Raw genomic sequence first — 12,378 nt, 5'->3', positions numbered from 1 at the left:
TAAAAAAATGTTACCATATTATACTCTCTGCCTGAAGCTGTGTATTGCATTGGTAAAGAATGTGGGCTCAGAAGCCAGCTCTGGGTTCAAATGAAAGAGGTAATTTCCTAGTCCTACCACTTACGAGACCTCAGGCAAGTTATTTTATGTCTCCGGGCCGCAGTCTCCTCGACTGTAAAATGAACTATGAAATATACAGCACCCAGAACAGAGTCTCTAGCAGGTACTCGATTACTATCACTTTTTTTTAAAGGTTTATTTATTTATCTCAGAGAGAGAGAAAAAGAGAGAGTGAGCACAAGTGGGAGGGGTAGAGGAAGGGGGACAGAGAGAGAGAGAGAGAGAGAGATTCTCAAGTAGACTCTGCACTGAGGGCGGAGCCCAATGCGGGGCTCGATCTCACGACCCTGAGATCATGATCTGAGCCAAAATCAAGTCAGACACTTAACCGATTGAGCCACCCAGGTGCTCCTACGTAGTTCATTATTTTACTGAAGTTTGATACGCTTTTTTTTTAACACTTACACATTATGAATATTTTCTGCATAATGAAATATTCTTCTATAACTGTTTTGAATGACTGTATAGTACTTCATGCCATAATTTTAATGCCATAATTTACTTAGTCAATTGTCTATTGTTAGACATTAAGGTTATAACATTAAAATGGATATCCCTTTGGCTAAAGCCAGGGTTAAATCCATAAGGCCACTTCTCATATCTTACAATAATATTCTTCGTTTTGATCCTTGGTACAGCAGCAAACTAAACCTGCAATAAAAACAATTTCCTGGGGGTGCCTGGATGGCACAGTCGGTTAAGCATCTGACTCTGGGTTTCAGCTCAGGTTATAATCTCAGGGTCGTGAGACTGAGCCCCGTATCGGACTCTGTGCTGGGCGTGGCGCTTAAGATTCTCTCTCTCTCTCTCTCCTCCCCCACACTCTGCACACTCTCTCTCTCTCAAGCAAATAAATAAATCTTAAAAAAATTTTTTTTCTGGGCATGAGAGAACAATATGATATGGTCACTAAGCTTTCTGACAGTCTGGCCTTATCCAAGGTAAAATATTAGAATATGCAGAAGAATAAATGGACTAAATGTCTTTGAGTCAACACATATATTATTTCTCTAACCAAGAAGCAAATTTAAATTCATGCTTTCTAACAAATACCTGGGGTACAGGTTTCATGGGGCTACAGCTTTACCTGTAGCCCAGCTTGGAAGTGGAGAGGGGAAGTAAGCTGGCCTGGCATCTTACTGAAATGGAAGGACCCTAATGAATCCACGGGCTTGGAGGGAAACCCACCTCATTTAGAGGTAGAACAAGAAAGTCGAGAAGTTTTCTATCAGAGCGCAATGGTTCTTCAGATTTTTAATGACTTTTCACTAAGATGTGCAGCATACTCCCCTCATTAAGTTCTATCACTACATAAACTCTCAAAGGTGTGTTTGTATAAAATACATCAGAATCTAGGGGAGCCTAGGCAGAACAGGGCTATTTGGGTAAGTGGCCTGGGAGATTGCATCAGGCCCTCCGGTCTTCCCCTGATGGTGGAAAATACTGTTATATGCCACTGTCACGGTAGTTTTAGCCTCTGATTCGGCCGTTAAAACAAATGTCAGCAAACACTCACAGAATGCCTAACTTAAGAAAATACAATATTCTGATGAGCCATCCATTAGAAAGTACCAGTTAAATGCACTTCTGAATAATTTTCAATTTGTTTTTTATCTGTTAGCAATAAATCATTTAAGTATACAGTAAAAATAACTTTGTTTCAAAAAAGTATTTATCTATGGGGCGCGTGGGTGGTTCAGTCCTTTAAGCGTCTGCCTTTGGCTCAGGTAATGATCTCAGGATCCTAGGATCGAGTCCTGGACTCCCTGCTCAGCAGGGAGTCGGCTTCCCCTTCTTTCTCTCCCTCTGCTGCTCCCCCTGCTTGTGCTCTCTCGTGCTCTCTCTCTCAAATAAATAATAAATAAAATCTTAAAAAAATTAATGTTTATCTAAAGTCTTTTTCTTTCTGGTGGAAGTCTAAGAATTAAAAGTCAAATTGGGTAAACAATGACATGACGTAATGCATCCTATACACTGTAGATCTATGGAACTGCATCGGTGGCCCTACTGGTCCTATCAGAACTGCATAAAGGCGACTCGACTGTAACACGGGGAAAGCCAGCATTAGGGAACACTCCAGGAGGTCTCATTTCAACCTTGAAGTGATTGCACAGTTTATCCTCATATGTCGAAACAAGGAGAAAGCAGTAACTCCTCCCTCAGAGTTGACAATGGAAATTTTCTGATGAAAGAGATCAAGAGTGCCTAAGATCCTCCCATAATACTCATCTGATTATATACAATTGGATTTTTAATACCTTGGCATTTAACAGCATGAAGAGCACATGGTCAGGAGTTGCCTGGGCTCGCCACTGTAAAATCTCCGCCAGAAATTGGTGCTGAAGTCATAAAGTGGAAAAAAGAACCAGGGTCAGTAACTCTGGAAAAGTTGGATAATGCATCTCCCATCTACTACCTGAAGTATAAGTTTGTCCTTGACTTTTTTTTTAATAAAAATCAACACATCTGAACTCTTACCTTCCTTACTAAGTCATTCTCTTCAATTTGCCCAAGATCTCTTCCTGCAGCTTGTGCTATGCGTTTGCCAGCAACCAGATTCCCAACCATCACAGAAGCAGGGCCCACACCTGTAAGTAAAGGCAAATATCAACACTCTGGGGGTGGTAATCCAAACTATACCCCCGAAGTATTTCCAGACTGACCCAAACTAGTTCAAATATTCATTCAACAATTCAGACTGAGTATTCTTCTAGGCACTGGGAACACAGTAGTGACCAAGACAAACAGCCTGTATTCTTTTTTTTTTTTTTTTAAAGATTTTATTTATTTATTTGACAGAGATAGAGACAGCCAGCGAGAGAGGGAACACAAGCAGGGGGAGTGGGAGAGGAAGAAGCAGGCTCATAGCGGAGGAGCCTGATGTGGGGCTCGATCCCATAACGCTGGGATCACGCCCTGAGCCGAAGGCAGACGCTTAACCGCTGTGCCCCCCAGGCGCCCCCAAACAGCCTGTATTCTATTGAGGAAAGGCGGCCAGTAAGTACATATACAAATAAATAATGTCAGGTAGTAGGAAGTGCTAGAAAAAAACAAGACAGAACCAGAGAAGAGACAGGGATTTGGAGGGTGGAGGGGAGCAGGTGGGCTCCTATACCCTGGGTGTAAGGAATGTTTCACTCTGAGAGGGTGACGTGTTCCACTAGTAACTATGGATAAATAATTTCATCAGCTCTAATTACGGTAAAGACCCTAAAAATGGACTTAACAGTAAGGAGTATCTGGTCTGGAAAGAAATCTGCCACCTATGAGAACTGAGAATGGGTTCATCAGGAATCTCAGGAGTGCTTTATTAAAGTGAGTAATGACATCCACATTGTGGGACATTCTATAATACAACTGGCCTGGACTCTTCAAAAACCATGTCTTTAAGAGAAAATAAGGCTGGGAGCTTCTAAATTAAAGGACATAACAGCCCAATGCAATCCATGACCTTGACTGGATACTAAATTTTTAAAAATCAGTTGTAATAAACAAGTGAAGAAATGTGGATACAGACTGTATATTGTTAGATGATAGCATTATATTAAGGTTAAATTTCTTTCTTTTTTCTTTTTTTTGAGAGAGAGTGCGTGTTAAGCAGCAGGGTGGGGGGGGGAGGTTGGGCAAAGGGGGAGAGAGAGAATCCCAAGCAGGGTCCACACCCCACGTGGAGCCTGAGCAGGCTCCATCTCTTGACCCTGAGTTCATGACCTGAACTGAAATCAAGAGTCAGATGCTTAACCAACTGAGCCACCCAGGCGCCCCAGGGTTAAATTTCTTAATAAAATAATGGCATTGTTGATTAGGAAAACTTTAGGACTTTTTTTTTTTTTTGTCTTTGGAAATAACATTACAGAAATATTTAGGGGTGAAATGTCATGATGTCTGCAATTTATTTTCAAAGAGTTCAGTAAAACAATGCTAACAACTGGTGAATCTAGGTGAAGGTATACAGGCGTTAACTGTGGTATTCTTCCAACGTTTCCATGGGTCTGACACTTCCAAATAAAAAGGGAGAACTCATTGAACTCTACCTCTGAAACTAATAATATACTGTATGTTAATTAACTGAATTTAAATTAAAAAAATAAAATAAAAAGGGAGAATTCTCCCTCTCTTCAAGAAAAAAGTGCTAGAGTGCTGCATGCCTTCCTTGACAGTTGCTTGAAGACTCTATTGTATCAAACTAAGCAGATAGCTAAAAGATAACAAAACTTATTACCAGCCAAGTTCTGAATAAGGCTGATGCTACATATGAATTAATACTAAATATCTTTTATTGACAAAATCTGTTGATCCTAAATATACTGAAACAGCTGGAACAAAATCACTTAAATCACAGACTCTAAATAATTAGGGAAGTATGGGTAAAGGGTATAAGGGAATTCTCCGTACTATTTGGCAACTTGAAGTGTGACATTATTTCAAAATGAAAAGTTAAAATTTTCAAATCCGATGAAAAACTCAAGAAGTGTAAAGTACTCCAGCATTCTACTGAACAATTTTAGTCTACAAAGTGTCTATTGCAATTTTAAGTGTAATATGCAAAACTCCTTCCTAAGAAACTGCATAACGAGTTACATACAAGATAGTCATATTGGCGACAGCCTTTTATATAGGCAAGGACTAAGAGTATATCTAACTGTGTTAGTTACACAATCCTGAAATTAGACTGTAAAATTAATAAAGGTGTGTGTTTTTAAAAGTGAATTTTTCAGAGTAGTTTAAAACAGTAAAAATAATTCAGCAGCAATTTCTTGAGGTCCTTCTGTGTGCATTCTTTAAGTCTAAGGATCACAGAGAGTGAAAAATAATTGAAAGCAATAACATCTAGAGGGCTAACTGCTAAAACCCTGCTGTACCTGTAAATATGCATTCTTATTTTTCCCCACAAAATTACGCAAATTTCCTGTGGCAAAGAATGCTAGTCATCAATCCCAATATCTATTCTCCTCTTCCTCCTTAATAACAGACCCCCCTCCCCCAAGTTTTAAGCTAGGCAAATAAATGCCTGGAATTAAGACTATATTCTTTAGTGTGGGAGATAATATGTAAGAGAAAGTAATAAATGCAATTTCTAGAAAATATGTTTAAAGGGCAAGGGTATTTCCTTCCTTGCCTTTTTCCCCCTCTTAGCTGGAATGCAAGAATGATGGCTGGAGGTCAGGGGGCCTAACTGGGGCCTGAGGCAGTATGCTAGGATGGCTGTGGCAGATTGTTTTATTTTCTTATAATCCTTCCTTTCCTTCCTGTTGTTGCCGTGATTATATGACAGGAGTATACCTCTCTGCTCCACTGACTCTGGGCATGGTCTGAGCTTGTTTTGGACAATGACATGTTAGGAGACATGACACGAACAGAACCTTTAAATATGCCTGTGTGGTTTGGCTTGTCTTCTTGCTTTTGCCATCTGCCTTGAGAAAAATATGGCGCAGTAACTGTTGGTCCCGTGATGAGGAGACACACAGAACAGTTCTGAACCCAACCTACAACCTGGAATCAAGCCAAGCCCAGCAGATCCCAGCCAAGTTCAGCAGAGCCACATCCCATGAGCGAGAAATGAGTGCTTCTTTGAAGCTACTGAGTTTTTAGAGTTATTTGTTATGTGGTGTATCTGTAACAACAGCTGACTGACACAATGGCGGAACCACAATGACTGGGGAGCTACCACCCTAGTCCCACACTGCCTAGCTCTGAATTTCTTTTACCCAAGAAAGAAAAGCTTTTCTCTCGTTTTTTAAGCAGCTGTTAGGTTTTTCTGAAGTCTGCAGCCAAAACCAGTCCTAATACATTTCCCATTCTTTACACAATAGCTCCAACAGGCAGCTCGCTGAGATTTCTGTCACTAGGCTGCCTTAACATCTTTTCCAATTTCCTTTTCCTTTCCTTTCTTACCTCACTCCTGTTCATCTCCACTTTCCTGTATTATTTTTAAATCCCAACATCTCATGTTATCCCCACATTATCTCTACCCCATTTATGCCATGGTTTTCAAACTGCTTTGGTCCAACCCATATCAATCCCACTGAGATATTAGCAGGCCATCACAACAGTCAGCAAAAATACAGAATCCAAACCTAATGCTTTCATTAGACATAAGCCTTACCTGTGGGGGCTTAGAAATAAATCTTTTATATAGGTTTTATCATTTAATAAAATTGAAATCTGGCCAGCAAAAGCAATGTTTTAAGCATCTACTATGTCTCTAGGTAGCACCTTTTAAGCAACTACTATGACATGAAAGGTTCGTTAAAAGAATCCTAGATTAAATGCTATTTAAAATAGCATTTTACTAAAAAATAAATGAAATAGCATTTTATTATTAAGAGTACACTTATCGTCATGAACACTGAGTAATCTATAGAACTTTTGAATCATTACACTGTATACCTGAAACTAATATAATACTGTATGTTGATCATATTTCAATTAAAAAAAGATATTTAACATATTAAAAACTATTTAATAAAACAGGATTTTCAGGGATGCCTGGGTGGCTCAGTTGGTTAAGTGTCTGCCTTCGGCTCAGGTCATGATCCCAAGGTCCTGGCATCAAGTCCCACATCGGGCTCCTTGCTCAGAGGGGAGCCTGCTTCTCTCTCTGCTTGTGCTGCTCTCTCTCTGACAAATAAATAAAATCTTTTAAAAAATAAAATAAAATAAAATAAAATAGGATTTTACTCATATGACAAATGAATGTAGGTCTTCAGTAAACCAGGCTGTGAGTTAGAGAGGGCGCTGTGTGTTACATGCATCTGCCAGACACAGGCAGGCAACGTGAAGATAGTTTTTATACATTTTTTGATGAATTACTTACAGACTTCTTGATTTTGACTGCCCCTTCAGAATATTAGCCTCCATAAACTCTTATTTCCACTAGCAGAAACTGATAAATGTCACAGATACTTTAGCTCTATACACACTGTTACTAAGGCTAGCAGGTGAGTTGACAATAACATCTATCTAATTAAACAATAAACTGTGACATCATCTTCAGCCACCAGACCACGGAAGTAATTTTTGCAGAGCAGAGTATATTAACATTTTAATAGTGTTAGGATAATGTCTTGAATAAAAATGTTTTAGACAGTAAGAGGCTAACCTTATATTTTATTATTGTACATTATGTTTACCTTTCAGCCAAAGCTGTCTTACAGAAATATGATTAAATGCCACACTTCCCCCTCCCTTCCTAATCTCCCCAACTACCCCATCTCTTCCCAACACATTTGGAGGCCAGTGTGCTGACATACGCAAGTGGGTGAATGGGAGGTGGGGAACCTCTTATTAACTTCTCAATCAAAATAAAATAGTACCAAAAAACTTAATGATTTCATGTTGGGTTGAACAGATATTTCAACATGATTGACCATCAATCAATTACTCCTCCCTTTAGCCTCTTACTCAGACTCATGACCTCTGTCTGCTCGGAAATAAGATAAAAAGGTGAAATGGACTATTTGGGTTTTTTTTCTTGTTTCCATATGGCAATTCCCATACACTTACCTGCATCTTGAATTCACAGGAATATGGCAAATGCAAAATATGCTATTTATCCTGTGTTTACAATGTAGGAAATTTCAAAATTAAGTTATCTTGCTCCCAGAGATATTATAGGCCCAAATCAGACCCCTAAAGCTTAGAAGGACTGAGGGACGACTCTTCGGTAAGAGATTCCCAACAGAAAGGCCGTATAACAGTGATTCAGAGTGTGGATTTTAGAGTCATAAGTGGTGTGAGTCTCAACTCGGCCACTAACTACCTATGTGGCTTTGAGCACAATTCTTATCTTTTCCAAACTTTATTTTCCACACCTGGGGGCAACACTTTAGGATAACATATGTACATTATATTTGGCTTTAGTAAGCACTCGATTACTAGCTATTCTTATTATTATCAGAACCTTCTCTTAGAGGACTTGTTTTATTCTAGTTCCACAAGTGAGATTTTGATCATCTTAACCCCAAACCTTACATCCGGGGGACATGGAAGCACACTACTGAGAAGTACTCAGAAGAGGACGCCAGTAATAAACTGCAGGTTCTCAATCCTCCCTGCTTTTGGTCATCTAATGCTATTCTTTGTAAAATCCGATTCTAGATGAAGAATCATGCTGAAAAAAGTCAGCTTCTTGAAGCTATAATTTTAATGTTATTCCTTCAAAGCTAGCTTATTACCTGGTTGCTTTTGTCGGGGTTTTGGCAAATTGGTCACACATGTATGTGGGCACATAAGGATGTTGCAAGGATGTAGAGATCCCTCCAGAAAGAGCTGCTTCGTCTGAGATATGTGGATCCCTCCTAGAGGAGTTTTTGGCAACGTATTGGCAGGCACCAGAGCAAGACAATACACACCCACCTGATGAATGCTATCAATTGCCTAGAAAAATACAAAGAAAAATATTCAGTGAGATTAATTTTACTGCATTTGACATCCTCCTAATGCAATCCATTATCCTACTCTAGGATTTTTCCTTTTCTATCCATCCTAGGTCTAGAATCTGCTAGATTATTCCCATTTCATACACCCGAAGTTACCTATTTCTTTTAGCAATGGCAGAGATCAAGAGGATGGGTAAGATACGATCTAAATGGACAGCAGTGGATACTGATTTCTAAGCCTCAGTATGTTCTCTCTTGAATGGTAATGTCCAAAACCCAGAAATTTGTTCTGGTTCTTTTAATATACAACATAGCTCAATTCAATAGAGGCAAGGTATTTTTATTATGAACACTAGAGAAGCCCTGGAAGTGGGGCCCTGCTTAACTGGTTCACCAAGTTACCCAGAATCCCATCTGCAAAACAACGGGGTGAGGCCCACCACATACTGAACGCCGGAGGCCACTGGCTCCCTCAGCGCACCTCCGCTCCCGGCCGCGCCCCTGCTGAACATCAGCTGTGCGTGTTTCTACACCTTTATGCTTGTTCTCGTGTTCACGTAATTTAACTGCTACAGCAATTGATAAAATAGAGTGTAAAGGGACAGAGAGCGTTGTGCTTTGTTTGGAAAGACTCACTAAAAAATTATTGTTGGTAAACACAAGTTAATTCTAAAAGGTAAGGATTATGTACTCTAGTCCCTTTGCACATACTCGCATTCTGGCCTAACTTACAGGAGACGAAAACAGAAACCACAGACCATGCAGTTTGATGCAGTTTATGGAAGCAGGCTGACCTGGAACACAAACTCATACTCACACTGCTCTGTATCCAGTGAGTGCGGGTATTTATCTGTTTTGTGTAAAAATCTAATACTTGAAGAATTTCTCATTTTTATGATTCTCTGCTTCGACCACCTTTTAAAACTAACTGACCAACTATTAATACCAGTTCCAAACATACCAGCTGAGAGAGTTCTACTGAATTACCCATAAGTCTTACTGAAAAGGAGATACAGCCTTAGAAGAATGGACCAATGGTTATAAAAGACGGACAAGACCTTTTATTAAAACAACAGTGCAAAGGAATAAACCTGAACGTCATATTCCTCAGACTATCCTACTAATCGACAGAGACAACTGGGAAACAGAAAGTCCGGCAGGGTTCCCAAGTCTTTGGTATTTTAGAATATACAGACAGTTAGCAAATATTATTACCTATAGCCTGGATTCCCCACTGAAAATACACCATCTGGCAAGTCATCAACCGACCACCTTCTTTAAAAGGTGCTGAGTTAGGTATTTAGTTTATATCATACATAGATCTGGGGTTAACCTCTGGGCTCTAACCTACCAGAACATACGGAGTCCTTACTGTTCTACTATAGGTCCAAATACCCCAAGCTGAGAAGCTACAGATACTGGGGAAATAATGCCCTCTTATTTCATGCCCAAATCAGACCCTGAATGACTTTTACAAGAATTTGGATTAGTAAGTAAGCAGTGCATGTAATTCCTATCTTTGCTTTCCAGGGAAAAATAAGAAATATCTTGGGGAATTTCAGTTTCCTATAATAGGGAGAAAATGGATAATTCATCACAACATTCTACCATTATACCTCACCATTCATTCCAAATGAAATAAGCACTTTGTTTGTTCAAAAACATGAATGGTATGAAAAATATTCTCTTTTCAGGTCTGATTCTTAGCCATCCTTCAGAGATCAGCCCAGTCTCACCTCTTTACAGTCTTTGCTGACTAGCCTATCCTCCGTAGATTCTTTCTTGTCTTTTCACTACAAATAGCCTATGCTCCCTCAGCTGATAATTCAGAACCACAGACCCCGAAGATAAAAAGAAATCTTTAAAGTCATCTAGTCCTATCACTCATCTCAGGCTTGCATCATTTCTATAACATTACTACTAACTGGCAGTGAATACAACCAAATGCTCCAAGCAGACAAGTAATAAATGTTGGGAACACTTCCAATAATATAGAATTTTCTTTGCCAAAGACAGTCCATGCTTTCTTTGGAGCACACATTATGCAACAAATATTTACTAAGCCTACTATGTGTATGTGCTGGCATGACTCTCAGGATCTGGGGACCGAACTGTGACCAAAACAGAGGAGGTCTTGGCCTTCATGGGCCTTACACTGTAGTGGATATACAGAACAATAACTATAAACACATGGTGATGAATACTGAGTAGACAAATAAGAGAGTGAAAGGGAATGTTATTTAAAACAGTGGGTCTCTCTAAACTCCTTACTGGAGATTACGCTTATGATTATTATTATTTTTTTCCCCGTGGGAATTAATTTTCTTTTTTCTTTTTTTTTCCTTTTAATTTTTTTTTATTATATTATGTTAGTCACCATACAGTACATCCCTGGTTTCTGATGTAAAGTTCGATGATTCATTATTATTTTTGATGTTAATAATAATCACCATCGTTATTTACCAAATACACCCTGTATACTTCAAATAATGATCTCACTAAATCCCTCCCATTGCTCTCTCGTTTTATCCCCACTTTACAGGTTAGGAAATAAACTCAGTAAGGTTACGTAACCTCTGGTATGGAGTGGCACTATGATTCAAAGGCTGTAATTTCAAACGAAGACTAGACTCTTCTCATCATTCTACCTGTCCTACTCCCCCCCTGCCCAACTAGTGACATATCCCTTACACAGAGTACAGGCCCTTCTGCTTCCCTAACGGCTTTCACACCTAGCTCTCTAACTCCACAGGAAAGCTCCTTCAGAGTAAGAACAGCGTCTTACATTTGCTTGGATCCCGGCACGCTCGGCACCTATTACAGAACATACGTAGTAGGACTGTTGACAAGTGGATTGATTTCTGTCAGAGATGTGTTCCACACATGGTCAGTTTAAACTCTCATGGTTACTAAACACTCAGGCACAAAAAAAAGCTAAAGAATTTGCTGAGGCAGGTCAATTCAATTGTTCTTGGCAACCTGAGCAGAAAAAGACTATGTGGTCCAGAGGGAGAAACGGTACTAATTATATTCTTTGCTTCTAGTACCCAGAATATCGGAGTGCTGACTGGCAAGAAAAAAATAAGGTGTCACAACGGGCCCAACAAAGAAAAGGCTTACTCAGTGGCCGCTGCCCCCTCGGACAGCAAAGCCAGCCCGCCCTGACAGCCAGCCAGGGTGCGCGCTCACCTGCAACACTCGGCTCATCCACTGGAAACTGTCTTCCTCTGAGGCGTCGGGTCTTTGTTCCGCAACCACCACAATGCGCTCATCATAAAATACAGACACAGAAAACACAGCAATTCTAAGAGAGACAGATCAAACACATCAGGACTCCCTTCACAAGCAGACCTATTTGCTTTGCTCAGCTGGAATAACAGAGAGGAGACATCCCCACCACACTACCCAGCAGTGAGTCGTTCAGAAAAGAAATGCCACAGTCATTACCATTAAAATGAGGACTCAGACATGTACTAATAAGCACCACTGGCATGAACAGTGGGACAGAGCGATAAATAGGGCACAGTGCCTGTCTTCGTGGAGCTTGCATGTCAGAGACAGAACAAATAAATATAAAATCATGTCATGTTGGAGTAGACACCGGGAAGAGAAGCAAGGCAGGGCGAGGGGCAGAGCGGTGTGCGGGGTGGCCGCACCACTGCAGGCAGGGTGGTGGGGGAGTGCCTCCCTGAGGAGCGGACACTGGAGCAGAGACCTGAGTGAAGTGAGGACGCGAGCCATGCGAAGATCTGGAGGAAGAGGTTTCCGGGCAGAAGGAACGGAAAGCGAAAAGGTTCTGAGGTAGGAACGAGCTTGGCAGGTTTGAGGAACAGCAAGAAGGCCAGTGTGCCTGGAGCAGAGTAGTGAAGCAGAGAGT

At 40.3% G+C, this 12,378-nt stretch overlaps 1 protein-coding gene across 13 annotated transcripts in view; it reads right to left on the bottom strand.

Moving 5' to 3' along the window:
- Positions 1-12,378, bottom strand: part of DIP2B (disco interacting protein 2 homolog B) — a 213,597-nt gene that overhangs the window by 24,173 nt on the left and 177,046 nt on the right. For all 13 annotated transcript variants that reach the window (XM_026501889.4, XM_048216776.2, XM_026501888.4 and 10 more), the window contains 4 exons: positions 11,691-11,805; positions 8,298-8,499; positions 2,599-2,708; positions 2,379-2,459 (listed from right to left, as the gene is read on the bottom strand). In XM_026501889.4, the coding sequence (XP_026357674.1) occupies positions 2,379-2,459; positions 2,599-2,708; positions 8,298-8,499; positions 11,691-11,805 (508 nt within the window). The remainder of the gene's footprint in view (positions 1-2,378; positions 2,460-2,598; positions 2,709-8,297; positions 8,500-11,690; positions 11,806-12,378) is intronic.

Source organism: Ursus arctos, unplaced genomic scaffold (genome assembly GCF_023065955.2).
Source record: "Ursus arctos isolate Adak ecotype North America unplaced genomic scaffold, UrsArc2.0 scaffold_26, whole genome shotgun sequence".
Classification (NCBI taxonomy): Eukaryota; Metazoa; Chordata; class Mammalia; order Carnivora; family Ursidae; genus Ursus; species Ursus arctos.
Note: the sequence above shows the minus strand (reverse complement) of the source record. Positions and strands in the feature narration are given on the sequence as shown.